At 36.7% G+C, this 17,666-nt stretch overlaps 1 protein-coding gene across 50 annotated transcripts in view; it reads right to left on the bottom strand.

Annotated features, from left to right (window-relative positions):
• MAGI1 (membrane associated guanylate kinase, WW and PDZ domain containing 1) overlaps positions 1-17,666 on the bottom strand; it is a 677,437-nt gene that overhangs the window by 103,636 nt on the left and 556,135 nt on the right. For 26 of the 50 annotated variants that reach the window (XM_074032637.1, XM_045384807.2, XM_074032631.1 and 23 more), the window contains exon 5: positions 14,153-14,357. In XM_074032637.1, the coding sequence (XP_073888738.1) occupies positions 14,153-14,357 (205 nt within the window). The remainder of the gene's footprint in view (positions 1-14,152; positions 14,358-17,666) is intronic. The other 24 variants (XM_074032628.1, XM_074032621.1, XM_074032638.1 and 21 more) reach the window with 1 other exon arrangement.

Here is a 17,666-nt window from a genome sequence, read left to right on the forward strand (position 1 = left end):
GTGCCATTGCCGAATGGTATGAGCTGCACGCTTAGTTTGTTACGAACTGTTTTCTAGAATGCCAGACGATCCCACCAGCAATGGATGTGAGATCCAGTTTCACTGAATTTTTACTATCACTTAGTGTTGTCACTATTTTTTACTTTAGCCATCTTAATAAGCAAACGATATCTCATTGTGGTTTTCATTTCCATTTCCCCAGAGCTAATGGGGCTGAACTAATTTTTTCATGTGCATCTCTTCCTTCTATATACCCTTTACAGTGAAATGTCTGTCCCTCTCTCCCTGTCTTCAGTTCACATTCTAACTGAATGGTTTGATTTTTTTTTCACTCCGGAGTTTTGAGAGTCCTTTGTATATTCTACATACCAGTCCTTTTTTAGATGTGGAGTCTGTAAATATTTTCTCTGTAGTTTGTCCTTCCATCCTCTATCAGGCTCTTTCACAAATCAAAAAATTTTCATTTTAATGATGTCGAATTTATCATCTTTTCTTTCTCAGGGATCTTGCTTTTGACGTCTCTTTGCCTAGTCCTGTATTTCAAAAATTTTCTGGTTTTCTGTTTCCCTAAATGTTTTATTGCCTTATGTTTCACATTTCAGTCTCTGATTTATTCGGGGTTAATTTTTTTGTATGAAGTGTGGGGTTTAGGTGGAGGTGAGGTTACATGCCTCTGGTCATCCACTTGCTCCTGGACCATTTACTGAAAAGGCTATCTGCCCTCCATTGGATTGCTTTCAAATTGAATTGCTTTTGTCAAAAATCAGTTGAGCACACTTGTGGATCTACTTCTGGGTTCTACCTTCTGTTCCATTAAGTTATGAGTCTATTCCTTCACCAACACCACACAGTCTTTATTATTGTGACTATATAATAAAGCCACAATAATATAAATTAGTACATTTGATATCAAGCAGACTAATTACTATTACTTCATTCTTCCTTTCCATAATTGTTTTAGCTATTCTATTTCCTTTGCCTTTCTATTTATATTTTAGAATAAACTTGTCTGTATCTATAAAAAGACTGAGATTTTAACAGAAATTACATAAAACCTGTATATCCATTTGGGGAGTGATGATATCTCTATAAATTCTGAGTCTTCCTGTCTGTCCATGAGACATTGTCTCAAAATAAAATAAAAATAAAAATAAAAACAATTTTAAAAAGAATGTTATATAAATGGAATTGTATGTAATACTTTATGATTGGCTCTTTCACTCAGCATAATTTTCATGAAGATTGCTGTATATATCAATAATCAATTCTTTTTATTGCTGAGTAGTATTCCATGGAATGAATGTATCACAGCCTGTCTAACCACTCAAAGACATCTGGATCATTTCTAGTTTTTGGCTATGTGGACAAATTTACTATAAAAATTCATGTATATGTTTAAGTACGTCTCTCCATTTATAAGGAACTTCTTTGACTTCTTTCATTGGCATTTTATAGTTTACAGCATATAAGATCCAATACACATTTTGTTAGATTGACATCTGTATTATTTTTTTGAGCAACTTTATATTTTATTTTTGATTTTGGTGACCAGGTATTCATTGCTAGTATATAGACACACACTTGCTATTTATTAAATTTTAAATTTTTGTGGGTATATGGTAGGTGCATAAATTTATGAGGTATAGAAGATATTTTGATACAGGCATATAATGTATAATGATCACATCAGGGTAAATGAAGTGACCACCTCCCTCAAGCATTTATTCTCTGTGTCACAAACAATTCAATCCTATTCATTTAATTATTTTTAAATGTACAATTACATTATTATTGATTACAGTCACCCTGCTGTGCTATCAAATACTAGATCTTATTCATTCTTTCTATTTTTTTTGTAGCCATTAACCGTCTCCACTTCCCCCTTACCATCACCCCACCGCCCGTCCCAGCCTCTGGTAACCATCATTCTACTCTATCTCCATGAGTTCAATTGTTTTAATTTTTAGCTCCCACAAATAAGTGAGAACATGTGAAGCTTGCCTTTCTGTGCCCGGCTTATTTTACTTAACATAATGACCTCCAATTCCACATAGGTTGTTGCAAATGACTGGTTCTCATTCTTTTTTATGGCAGAACAGTACTCCACCGGGTATATGGACTCCATTTTCTTTATCCATTTATCTGTTGATGAACATTTAGGTTGTTTCCAAATCATGACTATGATGAACAGTCCTGCAACAAACATGGGAGTGCAGATATCTCTTCAATGTACTGATTTCCTTTCTTTTAGGTATATACCTAGCAATGGATTGCTGGATCATGTGATAGCTCTATTTTTACGGCTTTTTTGTTTGTTTTCTATTTCTTTGTGAGGAACCTCCAAACTGTTTCCCATAGTGGTTATACTAATTTACATTCCCTCTAACAGTGTGAGAAGGTTTCCTTTTCTCCACATGCTCGCCAGCATTGGTTATTGCCCGTCTTTTGGATAAAACCCATTTTAACTGGGGTAAGATAACTCACTGTAGTTTTGATTTGCATTTCTCTGATGATCAGTGATGTTGAGCACCTTTTCACATATCTATCTGCCATCTGGAGTCTTCTTTTGAGAAACGTCTACTCGGATCTTTCCCCCATTTTTCAGAGTACTAGATTTTTCCACAGAGTTGTTTGAGCTCCCTATATATTCTCGTTATTAATCCTTTGTCAGATGGACAGTTTGCAAATATTTTCTCCCATTATATGGGTTGTTTCCTCACTTTGTTTCCTTTTCTGTGCAGCAGCTTTTTAACTTGATGTGATCCCATTTGTCCATTTTGCTTTGGTTGCCTGTGCTTATGAGGTATTATTCAAGAAATCTTCGCTCGCTCCCATGTCCTAGATAGTTTCTCCAATGTTTTCTTTTAGTAGTTTCATAGTTGGAGGTCTTAGATTAAAGCCTTTAATCCACTTTGATTTGATTTTAATATATGGAGAGAGATATGGGATAGTTTCATGCATCTGCTTATGGAAAGCCAGTTTTCCCAGTGCCATTTATTGAAGAGACTGTCCTTTCCCCAATGTGTGTGCTTGGCACCTTTGTCTAAAATGAGTTCACTGTAGATGTACGGATTTGTTTCTGGGTTCTCTATTCTGTTCCATTGGTCTATGTATCTGCTTTTATGCCAGTACTGTGCAGTTTTGGTTACTATATCTCTGTACTATAATTTGAAGTCAGGTAATGTGATTCCTCCAGTTTTATTCTTCTACTCAGGTTATGTTTGGCTGTTCTGGGACTTTTGTGGTTCCATATAAATTTTAGAATTGTTTTTCATTTTTCTGTAAGGAATGTCTTTGGTATATTGATAGGGATTGCATTGAATGTGTAGACTGCTTTGGGTAGCATGGACATTTTAACAATATCGATTCTTCCAATCCATGAATGTGGAATACAATTGCTATTTATATGCTTATCTTTTATCTTGCAACCTTGCTGAACTCATTTATTATAAAATTTTCTTGGTACATTTCTCCTGATTTTCTACTAAGGTAACCATATAATCTGCAAACAGGAGTAGTTTCATTTCTTCCTTTTCAATCTGTATGGCTATTACTTCTTTATCTTGAATCATAACCCAGACTAGAACTTCCAGCATGATGTTGAATAAGCGTAGGAACAGCTCAGCACTTGGGGTGGCTGAGGCAGGTAGATTTCTTGAGCCCAGGAGGTGGAGATCAGCCTGAGCAACACAGAGAAACCCTGTCTCTACAAAAACTACAAAAAATTGGCTGGGTATAGTGGCATGTACCTGTAGTCCCAGCTACTCGGGAGGCTGAGGTGGGAGGATTACCTGAGCTCAGGAAAGTTAAGACTGCAGTGAGCTGTGTTCACACCACTGCACTCCAACATGGGCAACAGGAGTGAGACCTTGCCTCAAGAAAAAAAAGAAAAAAGAGTGGGGACAGCTGACATCCTTGACTTGTTTTCACACTTGCAAGGAAAACATTTCATCTTTTCACTATTAAGTATAATGTTGGCCATAGGTTTTCTGTAGATGTTCTTTATCAAGTCAAAGAAATTTCCTTTAATTCCCATTTTTCTAAGAAGTCTTAATGTGAAGAGGGCTAAATTTTGTCAAATGCTTTTTCCACATCAATTAATATAAGCATTAATTCTTTAGCCTGTTAAAATGGTGGATTACATTGATTGATTTATTTGAATACTGACACAGCCTTGCAGCACTAGAACAATTCCCACTTGGTCATGGGAAATTGCTGATTACTACTTACTAATATTTTGTTAAAGATGTTTGCATCTATGCCTTTTTTGTACTGTGTTTAGTTTTGTTATCAAGGTAATATTAGCTTCACAAAAATAACTTCCTTTTTTATTTTCTGGAAGAGATTATGTAGAAATAGTGTTAATAGTTCAATATTTCTTTTTCAGGAGTTCTTAAATATACAAATTCATTCCCCATTATCTTTTTTTTTGTGTGATGAGTCACTCCTCATTTAAGCCTGGGAGTACTACTTGCATTACCTATTTCTTCTTCTTTTTTAAAAAAATTTTACTTAAGTTCGGGGACACATGTGCAGAACATGCAGGTTTGTTACATAGGTATACACATGCCATGGTGGTTTGCTGCACTCATCAACATGTCATCTACATTAGGTATTTCTCCTAATGCTATCCCTCCCCTTACCCACCACCTCCTGACAGGCCCTCCAGTGTGTGATGTTTCCCTCCCTGTGCCCATATGTCCTCATTGTTCGACTCCCACTTATAAGTGAGAACACGTGGTGTTTGGTTTTCTGTTCCTATATTAGTTTGCTGAGAATGATGGTTTCCAACTTCATCCATGTCCTTGCAAAGGACATGAACTCATTCTTTCTTATGGCTGCATAGTATTCCATTATATATATGTGCCACATTTTCTTTATCCAGTCTATCACTGATGGGCATTTGGGTTGGTTCCAAGTCTTTGCTATTGTGAATAGGGCTGCAATAAACATATGTCTGCAGGTATCTTTATAGTAGAATGATTTATAATCCGTATCTTTATAGTAGAATGATTTATAATCCTTTGGGTATAAACCCAGTAATGGGATTGCTGGGCCAAATGGTATTTCTAGCTCTATATCCTGGAGGAATTGACACACTGTCTTTCACAATAGTTCAACTAATTTACACTCCAACTAACAGTGTAAAAGCATCTCTCCAGCATCTGTTGTTTCTTGACTTTTTATTTATTTATTTTTTGAGATGGAGTCTTGCTCTGTCACCCAGGCTGGTGTGCAGTGATATAATCTCGGCTCACTGCAACCTCTGCCTCCCGGGTTCAAGTGATTCTCCTGCCTCAGTCTCCTGAGTAGCTGGGACTATAGCCTCATGCTAACATGCCTGGCTAGTTTTTTTTATTATTAGTAGAGATGGCGTTTCACCATGTTAGTCAGGATGGTCTCAATCTCCTGACCTGGTGATCCGCCCAGCTGGGCCTCCCAATGTTTCTTAACTTTTTTTTTTTTTTTTTTTAAGAAGGAGTCTCACTCTGTCACCCAGGCTGGAGTGCAGTGGCGCAATCTCGGCTCACCGCGAGCTCTGCCTCCCAGGTTGACATAATTCTCCTGCCTCAGCCTCCCTAGTAGCTGGGACTACAGGTGCCCGCCACCACGCCCGATAAATTTTCTGTATTTTTAGTAGATGGGGTTTCACCATGTTAGCCAGGATGGTCTTGATCTCCTGACTTCGTGATCTGCCTGCCTCGGCCTCCCAAAATGCTGGGATTACAGGCATGAGCCACCACGCCAGGCCTGTTTCTTGACTTTTTAATGATCGCCATTCTATCTGGCATGAGATGGTATCTCATTGTGGTTTTGATTTGCATTTCTCTAATGACCAGTGATGATGAGCTTTTTTTCATATATTTGTTGGCCACATACATGTCTTCTTTTGAAAACTGTCTGTTCATATCCTTCGCCCACTTTTGGATAGGGTTGTTTTGCTCTTGTATATTTGTTTAAGTTCCTTGTAGATGCTGGATATTAGCCCTTTGTCAAATGAATAGAGTCCAAACATGTTTTTCCATTCCATAGGTTGCCCGTTCACTATGATGATAGTTTCTTTTGCTGTGCAGAAGCTCTTTAGCTTAATTAGATACCATTTGTCAATTTTGGCTTTTGTTGCCATTGCTTTTGGTGTTTTGGCCATGAAGTCTTCACCTATGCCTATGTCCTGAAAGGTACTGTCTAGGTTTTCTTCCAGAGTTTTTATGGTTTTAGGTCTTAAGTTTAAGTCTTTAATCCATCTTGAGTTAATCTTTGTATAAGGTGTAAGTAAGGGATCCAGTTTCAGATTTCTGCATATGGTTAGCCAGTTTTCCCAACACCATTTATTAAATAGGGAATCCTTTCCCCATTGCTTGTTTTTGTCAGGTTTGTCAAAGGTCATATGGTTGTAGACGTGTGGTGTTATTTCTGAGGGCTCTGTTCTGTTCCATTGGTCTATATCTCTGTTTTGGTACCAGTACCATGCTGCTTTGGTTACTGTAGCCTTATAGAAGAGTTTAAAGTCAGATAGCATGATGCCTTCAACTTTGTTCTTTTTGCTTAGGATTGTCTTGGCTACACAGGTTCTTTTTTGGTTCTATATGAAATTTAAAGTAGTTTTTTCTAATTCTGTGAAGAAAGTCAATGGTAGCTTGATGGGGATAGCACTGAATCTATAAATTACTTTGGGCAGTATGGCCATTTTCACAATATTGATTCTTCCTATCCATGAACATGGAGAGTTTTTCCATATGTTTGTGTCCTCTCTTATTTCCTTGAGCAGTGGTTTGTAGTTCTCCATGAAGACGCCCTTCACATCCCTTATAAGTTGTATTACTAGGTATTTTATTCTCTTTGTAGCAGTTGTGAATGGGAGTTCACTCATGATTTGGCTCTCTGTCTACTATTGGTGTATAGGAATGCTTGTGATTTTTGCACATTGATTTTGTATCCTGAGACTTTGCTGAAGTTGTTTATAACCTTAGGACTTTTTAGGCTGAGACGATGGGGTTTTCTAAATATGCAATCATTTCATCTGCAAATAGAGATAATTTGACTTCCTCTCTTCCTATTTGAATACCTTTATTTCTTTCTCTTGCCTGATTGCCCTAGCCAGAACTTCCAGGTGGTGAGAGAGGGTATCCTTGTCTCATGACAGTTTCCAAGGGAATGCTTCCAACTTTTGCTCATTCAGTACAATATCGGCTGAGGGTTTGTAATAAATAGCTCTTATTATTTTGAGATATGTTCCATCAATACCTAGTTTATTGAGTGTTTTTAGCATGAAAGGGTGTTGAATTTTATCGAAGGCCTCTTCTGCAACTATTGAGATAATCATGTGGTTTTTGTCATTGGTTCCATTTATGTGATGGATTATGTTTATTGACTTACATATGTTGAAGATGACTTGATTGTGGTGGATAAGCTTTTTACTGTGCTGCTGGATTTGGTTCATCAGTATTTTATTAAGGATTTTCACAACAATGTTCATCAAGGATATTGGCCTGAAATGTGTGTGTGTGTGTGTGTGTGTGTGTGTGTGTGTGTGTGTGTCTGCCAGGTTTTGGTATCAGGATGATGCTGGCCTCACAAAAAGAGTTAGGGTAGAGACCCTCTTTTTCTATTGCTTGGAATAGTTTCAGAAGGAATTATACCAGCTCCTCTTTGTACCTCTGGTAGTACCTGGCTGTGAATCTGTCTGGTTCTGGGCTTTTGTTGGTTAGTAGGTTATTCATTACTGTCTCGATTTCAGAAGTTGCTATTGGTCTATTCAGGAATGCAACTTCTTTCTGGTTTCGTCTTGGGTGGGTGTATGTGTCCAGGAATTTATCCATTTCTTCTAGATTTTCTAGTTTATTTGCGTAGAGGTATTTATACTATTCTCTGATGCTAGTTTGTATTTCTGTAAGATCAGTGGAGATATCCCTTTTATCATTTTTTAATTGTGTTTATTTGATTATCCTCTCTTTCACGGATGCCCTGTGGAGAGGAGGAATCTCCACCCCTTATTATCTTGAATGACTTTAGGGTCCATAGTGATTCCTTATTTAAATCCTAATATTGACAATTTGGTCTTCTCTCATTTTTTCTTTCTCAATCTTATTAGAGGCTCTTCAATTTTTTTAATCCTTTTGAAGAATTGGCTATTTCTTTCATTGATTTTTGTCTATTGTTTTTCTGCTCTTGATAGCATTGATTTCTCCTCTTATCTTTATTATTTCCTTCCATCTTTTTGCATTTCAGTTATTCTTCTCTTTCCAGGTTCTTGCATTGCAAGTTTAGATTGTTAATTTGAGACTTCTCCTCTTTTCTCATATATATGTTTAGTGCTATAAATTTACCTCTCATCACTGCCTTGGCTGTGTCCCACCTATTTTAATGTGCTGTATTTACATTTTCATTCAGTTCAATTTATTTACTTATCTTTAATTTCCCTTGAGACTTCCTCTTTGACCCATAGATTATTTAAAAGTATGTTGTTTAGTTTACTTCTAATTCATTGGAGATTTTCCTACTGTATCTGACATTAATATGTCAACTCTTGCTCTTTCGATTAACATTTGCAAGATATATTTTCCCATCCTTTACTTTCAACATACCTATATTGTTACATTTGAAATAATGCGTCACAGATAGCACACAATTAGGTCATGCTTTTTAATTCACTTTGCCATTCCCCAACTTTAAATTGTTGTATTTAGTTCACTTTATTAAATGTAGTTATTGATATGCTAGGGCTTAAGTCTTCCATTTTGTTTGTAATTTTCTTTTTGTTCTGTTTTTCTTTCCTCTGTTTTATTTTTCTGGCCTTTCTGTGGGTTACATGAATATTTTAGAATTCCATTTTTATATATCTACAGTCCTGTTGAGTATATCTCCTTTGTATAGCTTGTAAGTGGCTGCTTTAGATACTACATTACATATATATGCACACATTATATATATATATTATTTATAAATATATTTAATATATCTTATAGTCTACTGGCATCATCACTTTACCACTTTGACTGAAGTAGATAAACCTTATCTCCATTGATATTCTTTTACCCTCCCTCACTTATAATAAATTATCTTAAATATTCTCTCTACACACATTTAGAACCATTGAACAGTATTATTGTTGCTTCAACACTTAAACATAATTTGGAAAATTTAAAGAGAAGTCAATTATATCTCAATAAAAATGGAAAAAAAGAAAACTCAAAAGGTGAAAAGTGTTTTATTTATCTATAGTTTTACTTTCTCCATTCTTCTATTTTCCTGATTGTTTTTGTTTGTTTTTTTAGAATTTTGGTTTTGTTTTAGAATTTTCTTTTTGTTTAGAGAACATCTTTTGGCTATTTATTGAGAGCAGGCCTGCAGGCAGCAAATTTTCTTTCATTTAAGAATATTTTCATTCTCCCTTGATTCCTAAAGGATATTTTCACTGGATGTAGAATTCTGGGTTAATTCTTTTTTCTTTCAGCACTATAAAAATGCTATGCCACTTCCTTTCAGCCTTTGTTGCTTCTGATGACAAATATGCTGTCATTTTACTTGTTTCACTAACATACATAGGGTGTCATTTCTTGTTGCTTTCAACGTTTTTCTGGTTTTAGTTTTCAAAAATTTGACTATGAATGTGTCTTGCTGTAGTTTTCTTTGGGTTCAGCCAGGTTATTGAATCTGTAGGTTTATTTCTTTTGCCAAATTTAGAAAATTTTCAACCATTAGTTCTTCAAGTTCTTTTCTTTTCAGTACCACCCACTTTCTCTTCCCCTGGGACTCCAATGAAATAAATGTTAGATCTTTTGTTATTGTTCCAAATGCCCCTGAAGCTCTGTTTGTTTGTTTTTTTGTTTGTTTTTTCCCCTAGTTGTTTTTCTCTCTATTGTTCTTATTGGGTAATTTCTATTTTCAGGTCCACAGATTCTTTCCTCTCCCCACTCTCTTCTGCTGTTGAATCCATCTACTAAGCTTTTTGTTTTGGCTATTGTATTTTTCAGTTGAAAAATTACTATTTTTTTTTTAAATCTTCTATGGCTTTGCTGAGACTTTCTATTTTTGGCTGAAACATTCTAATTTTCTATTTGGCTTAAGCATGGTATAACTGTTTGATGAAGTAACTTTATAATGGCTGCATTAAAATCTGTTAGGTAATTCTAACAGTGCTATTATCCCTGTGTTGGTATTCACTTATCGCCTTTTTTCACTCATTTTGATATCTTCCTGATTCTTAGGATAACAAGTGATTTTTTTTATTATTATTAATGTGGATATTTTCAGTATTACATGATAGGGGTCTGGATCTTATACCTTCTATTGGCTTTTCCTAATATGGCTGAAAAGAGGAAAGGGGGTTATCTGTTACTTTTAGGTGGTGTCCCCACTTGGCTTTTGTTGACACCGGAGAGGGGAATGGGCTCCTTCTTACTGCTGGGTGGGGATGGTGGCTTGAGCTCCCCACTAGGCCTTTGTTGATACCAGCTAGGCTGGGAGGGGTAGGACTATCTCACTATTGCTCACAAGCTGGCCTCTCTGACTCCATACGGAGAGGGTGGGCTCTTTACCACTGGATGGTGGTAAAAATCCTGATTCTCCTCTAAACCTCCTCTGACACCACACCAGTGGGGAGGAAGAGGGTGTTTCATTACTGCCAGGTGGGGTGGAAGTCCTGAGTTCCCTCAAGTGGTCTCCACTAAATCTATGTGGAAATAAGGGGAATCTCCTTACTGCCTGGATGCAAAGTGCCAGCTCTACACTTGGCCTTTTCTGACACTACCCAGCAGGGAGGTTTCAGCTTCTAGTCACACAGCCTGTCAAGGATAGAAGTCTAAGCTTCTACCCTTGGGGCATGGGATCACACGTTTTTCTGTGCTGTTGCTAGAGTAGAATGGTTGTTGAATAAAAGTTTTCTGTCTTGTAGGATGCCCCTTTCCTGATCCTTTGGCTAGAGAGAGCAGGCTTTTATTAGGGCTTTATTTGCCTCCATCTGTTGGTATTTCTGGGTTGCTGGCTCTTTAGCTCTAAGTCTGGATAAATGAAGTAAAACAGAAAGGGAACTCATCACCTAGTATTCCTTTGATCCTAGGTTCCCTAGCTAGTCTGTCTTATTTGCTCTTCCTTTCAAAGACTTCTTATGTTTGTTTTCTACACAATGCCAAAGGTTTACAAATCCATGCTTGATTTTTTAAAGTTCTTTTAAATTTCTACTATTTCTTCAATTTCCCAAAAACTATAAAACAAATATATATATATTTGTATGTGAGTGTACACACACGCACATGCATAAACAAGGTAGATCTGGTTCTAATGCGGTTTAATTTGCTATTCAATGTAAGACATCCTAAAAAGAAGTTTTTTAGAATGAAAAAACACATGAAAACAAAGTAACCGGTATATACAATTTAGGCTAAAAATATAAATGATATGTATCTAATCACTTAATACATACATGTGAAATCTGATAGTCGCAAACAAATCCCATAATTATCATAAGCCACATTTTTGTATAATTTTTCTACTAAACCTTAGGCAAGTGAAGCACTGGCTTTATATCACCTAAAAGCTAAGTTATAAAAACTAGGCAAATCACTACATTCTCTTGAAAGCCAGCCATAGTTTAGAAGGCCAGCATCCCGCTAACCATCAAGATATCCAACTTCCCTTTATCCAATGTATCAAGTTAGTTTTGAACAAAATTACTGGTACATTCTTTTCTAAGAATCTGAGTTTCACAGATTATTCTGTACCAGGAACACCTAATATCCTTCCCTTTTCTCAGCATAATTCTTCTTTACTAATGTGACATAATTTCAAAGGCAATTTATTGCAAAAGCTAAGTAAATTTTTGATTTTATGGTTGGCATCCATTTTTATAACAATGTTTAAACTCCTCAGAATAACCACAGGTAATGATGATGACAATAGTAACAATAACAATAGTGATCACTAATTAGTACTAGCCCAAGAACTTTAGTTTCTCTATCTCCTCTAATTCTTGCCAACAGTTTGACAAGATAGGTACAATTCATAGTATTCATGTTCTCCTTTTATATATATATAGAAAACTGAGATGCAAGAGGTAAACTAAAGTTCCTAAGGTCAAATAACTTGTAAATGCTGGAAACAACATGACCCTTTAGTTGAGCTCTTAATTAATACACTTCTTGACTCTCGAGAAAAGACTACTTCTTTTATCCTTATTTTTAAAAAGCATTTGTCATTAACATGAAGACAGAAACATGAGTTGTCCCCTCCCTCTAGCTGGAAAATAGCACAGAAGCTCTAATTCACTTATCTCAGAATTCTTCCTGGGTAGGTTCTCAAAGAGGGTATTCTTTTTTTTTTTTTTTTTTTTTTTTTTGAGACAGAGCCTTGCTCTGTTACCCAAGCTATGCAGTGGTGCGATCTCAGTTCACTGCAACCTCCATCTCCGAGGTTCAAGTGATTCTCCTGCCTGAGCCTCTCAAGTGGCTAGAACTATAGGCATGCACCACCATACCTGGCCAATTTTTTATGGAGTTTCACCATGTTGGCCAGGCTGGTCTAGAATTCATGACTTCAGATGATCTGCCTGCCTTGGCTTCCCAAAATGCTGGGATTACAGGCGTGAGCCACTGTACCCAGCTGTCCAAGAGGGTGTTCTGAGATCCAAGCCTTTTCTCTAACTCCCATATGCTTAGAAAAATCATACTACCTAATTTTCATTGTTTTTTTCTAATTATAAAACATATGCTTAAGTATGCCAGGCTTAGTGACTCACACCTGTAATTCCAGCACTTTGGGAGGCTGAAGTGGGAGGATCACTTAAGCCCAGCAGATAGAGGCTGCAGTGAGCTATGATCATGCCACGGCACTCCAGCCCAGGCAATACAGTGAGGCCCCATCTCAGGAAGGGAAATAAATAACTAAATAACTAACCAACTAACTAACTAAATAAATAAATAAATAAAGTGTGTGTATACGCACACACACAAAGTATAAAAAATTCACAACCCACATGAATGAAACATCTGGCTAGAAAGTAAGTTATTTACTTAACTCAAACCCAACTATTAATAGATACTTCTAGAACTTTCTGCGTCTAGAACTTGATCTACATATTAACAGAAACAAATGAACACACAGAATAGATGTAGGATATGTATGTATACATGCATATTTTGCAAAATTGAGATCCTTCTCATAGTTTTCTGCAATGTCCTCCCCTTTGTTATTGTTGACTTAACAGTAGATCAATTTCAATCTATGTGAGTATAATAGATGAATCTGTGGTTTTATTTTTAAAATAATTTAATCATTTTCTTTTTCTTAGTGGTACATTAAAACATGGTGAATCTCAATGATAGGATAATACAGTCAAAATACTGCACTTAAAAACTGACTACTGTTGGTTAGGAAAACCACATTATCTTAGATTTTCCAGAATGGTTTAAAATGTAGCCATTTTTTTTTCCTTTTCAGAAAAGATTATTAAATGTTTAACTATATAGCATTTACGTTTTATAAATCTGAGAGACTTTCCTGTCTGTTCTCAAATCTTAATTCATACACCTTGCACCATGTAAAAATATTAACTTGTGTATTGCAGACCTAAACATAAAATGTAAAAAATGAAAATATTTTTGACTGTGTTAGGCAAAGATTTCCTAGCCACTACAGAAAAAGCACAATTGACTAAAAAGAAAACTGATAAATCAGACTTCATCAAAATTAAGAATTTTTGCTCTTTGAAAGACATAGTTGAGACAATGAAAAGAAAAGCTGGACTTGGAGAAAATGCATACAAATCACATATATGATAAAGGAATTGCATCCAGAATATATGAAGAAGTCTTAAAACAATAAGGACATTGCAGTTCAATTAAGAAAAAAAAAGCAACATATTTACTATTTTTAATGGTTAAATATGCTCTTTAAATATTATGTCATAATTTCTATATACCATAATGTAGTTGTCTAAACCTTTAGGGAAATGATTAACTTTATGCTTCCTCAAACTGTTCAGAATCAATAAGTAGAAAATTAATTACCTTTTTATGCAAAACTTATTAAACCTTATTAAAAAATACCATCAGTGGGTGATCAATCCCTTAAATATAGTTTACATTGGCAGCTGCTAGACAGAGGGAAGGAAGGGAAAAGAAAGAGAGATTTAGGTAGAAATAATGGTATACTTTACTCTATAAAATAGACTTCTCCATTTTCGGTATAGGCCATCTCCCAGTTCTCAGGTAGAGGACCTAAATTATCCTCTGCAGAAAGAGGTAGGTATTGAGGGAACTTCTGAGAAGGGTCCGTGATGGGAGCAGCGATGATGCTATTATTCACAGGTGGTAATGCTGTTTCTTGGAGAGTGTGCTCGTCTTGTTCACCAGAATCGGCTGCTTAATCATGTGAAGAGGTGAGAGAGAGAGAGAGAGAAAGAGAGGGAGGGGAAAAAAAGGTATTCAGCAATCATAACCCATACCTGGGAAGTATGTAACTATACACATCTATATTCTTAAACGCTCTTATCTTTTCCTAATTCCTGGCCATTAACTATTACTCCTATTTTATTTAGATGTCTGTCCCTTAATTGGAAAGCATCGAAATGATCAATGAAACTTATTTTACTTAAGAAGAAGGGGAGAAAATCCCAAGTAATATATTGCTCACAATCTTGGAAATGTCAAAGAAGAAACAAATTCATGACTCAAACTCTTAAACTAAGAAGGCCATCAAAACACAGATGGATCTGCACCCTCATTCCATAGGTATCACTTGATTTCATTATTCAGAAGATGTTTGGGCACAAAAAAGTATCCAGGGTGAAAACACAGACACAGTGGCATTATTACCCATTCTTGTAGAAATTATTTTACGTTATTTTTATATTTGTATAAATATCTTGGTAGACACTGGCAAAGATCAAAGAATGGTAAATCAAGCTGAAACATATACAAAAGTTTAGAATATGGAGAGAGCTATACCAGTGAGTCAGATTGGAACCTCTTTTGAAAAAGTTACATTCCTGTGAAAACCAAGACAGTTACCCCGAGAACAGTATCATGTGGGCAGACTGATACGACTTGAGTTTTAAAAGAAGGCTCGAAATACTTGAGTCTCCTTGCCTTCTTATTAACTAGAAACATCAGGGGTGATGTCATCGAAGTATCCCCAAATGGCATTGTTGACATTCTGGTTGAATTTTTATAGAGGCCGATGATATTAAATGTCAATCTCTATGGGGCTTTAAAACTGAATAATCAGGGTACGAAGCGAATTTCTATCTCCCACAGTAATTCTGTAGACATTTCTGATTTAGTGAAAACAGACTGAAGAATGATAAAAGGCTGTTTTCAAAGCTTTCTCTGATGAGAACTCCCAATGACACACATGAGAGTAAAGGTAATCTAAAAGCTGGATGGAGGACATGCTAAGCCTACTAAACCACCACCACCACCAAAGATGTACTACCCTTGAGGAGGCTGCCTGTAGGCATTCCCAGCCCTGCATCTATCTGCTCTTCTCCTGCTAGCACCACTCAGGTATCCTTGTGGTGCTTCCCTCCACTCCAGGTCCCACATGGTCTAGGAGGGGACCTACTCCTGGTTCCACATCGTACTCCTTGCCAATCTGGAGTATTTTATCATTTTTGTCTTTGTTATTAGGTCAGGAATAGGTATGTGATCTAAGGCAAACAAATTTGAATGTTAGACATGGAAGATTTACTGGAACCATGAAGCCAGAGGTGGTTGCTTGAGGCTGGAGCCTATTTGCTAATAGGTTCTCATGCTGCAGGTGTTGGCAGCCATCTTGACATAGCTTGATATGACTTGCCAGAGAATTAAGTGCACACAGAGGAAAGGTGAGGTGAAAGATGGAGAAAGTCATCTAATATCCCAGACTGAGCCTCTGATCTCTGATTTCATACCTGAAATCAAGGACGCCCGTCGTTTTGATTGCTTGAACCCCCAAATTCACTTTCCTGCTTAAATAATTTGAGTTAATTTTGCAACTTGCATCCAAGAGTGCAGATTAATAGATCAACTAAAGTAAGGGAACAGAAAGGAACTAGGCCAACACAGAAGAAAAATTTTGAAATGACCAATCAATAACAAAATAAATTCAAAACCTGGCAAGAATTAAAAGAGTCACCTTTAATTCTCTAGAAGCCAACAAATATTCATTTCTGGCATATCTTGGAAAGTAGACTTTTCACAGTTAAGTGCATAAAAGAATCACCTGGATAGATTGTTAAAATGCATATTTCTGGCTCTGCCCTCCAGAAAACAGGTTTGGGGTAAGGTTCCAAAATGCACACTTTTAAAGTACCCAGGTGATGAAGATTCCAGTGGTATAATAACTACACTTTAAAGACAAAGACACTAAGAGTTCTCTTACCAACTAAAAGAAAAAATGATGCAGAAAATCAATTGTTTAAAAAGTTCTAATTTCAGTTGGGAATTACTCTACCCTTTTCTTGGTTTGAACCTGCCATGTTCCAGAATCACCAGAACCTCTGGCTCCTAGGACAGGTGTTGCCGGCAGCCAATGAGCAGAGAGTGGGGCAGACTCCGGCTACATACTCCTCCGTGCACCAGTGCCAGGCCAGAGATGCAAATGAGATGTGTAGAGAGTGGGTCTAGGCTGAAGGGAGCTGGGCACTCAGTGTCAGACAGTTTGTGCCCTGGAGGAGAGTGGACTTGGGGTTGCCAAACTTCTGACTTTTCAAGACAAGCTGGAAATCTGTATTGTTATGTAAAATCTCCCAAGTTTTCAATCATAATTTCTTTAAAAAATAATGCAGTACGACACCAGTGAAAAATGAAAGGTCATGATTATGAGCACTGACCCCGGAGAGCCTCACTACCCGGGTTTGAATCCTGGCTTTACCACTTACTAATGTGGGCAAAGTACTTAACCTTGTGTGCCTTCACTTGTTCATCTGGAAAATGGGGACAAAAACAATCCCTATCTCACGGAGTTGTGGGGAGGATTAAGTGGATAAGGCACTCAGAATAGTGTCTAGCACATAGTGAGCCACAGTAAACAGCTGCCAGCAGCAAAAGTACCTCTATCTTCATCAAAATTATGATTAATTTTGTCTTCAGGCCAGACCTGGCCCACAGCCTGCAAATACGTTACAAATAGGTAGAAAAAGGATAGGTTATAACAGCAGACCACAGATCATAGTCTTGTCTGCTTCTAGCTGTGCGGCTTTGCCTTTCTGAGCACATATTTCTCGATCTGTAAAATGGGCATAATGTACATGCATGAGAACAGAATTAACACATGCGAAGTGCCTGGTACCTGCGGCGTGCTCAGTGGGTGCTTGGGACTGAGACCTCTTACTGGAACTACAACTGTCCAAACTCAGTGACTGACTTTTCACTTAGGAGACAGCAAAGTGTCAGAATGATAAGTAGAAAGAATAATTTCATTTAAAAATTTTAATTAACCTATTTTAATAGAAACTGGATGTAACAGGAAAAGGGTAGTGCCAATGGGTGAGCCACTACATATGAAATGAGAGGCACTCAATTTAACACTGAGTGTATACATGTTTACAAAAAAACAAAAGTCCTTCCGTCTCAGACACTGCATGAAGGGAATATCTCTGGGAAAATCTCTCAGTAATGTTATTTTCCTGGAGGAAAAAAAATCCCTCCATAACTAGATCTTACTTTAAATTATCCAAGTATTTGTTTTTA

The sequence above is a fragment of the Macaca fascicularis genome, chromosome 2, assembly GCF_037993035.2.
Source record: "Macaca fascicularis isolate 582-1 chromosome 2, T2T-MFA8v1.1".
Taxonomy (NCBI): Eukaryota; Metazoa; Chordata; class Mammalia; order Primates; family Cercopithecidae; genus Macaca; species Macaca fascicularis.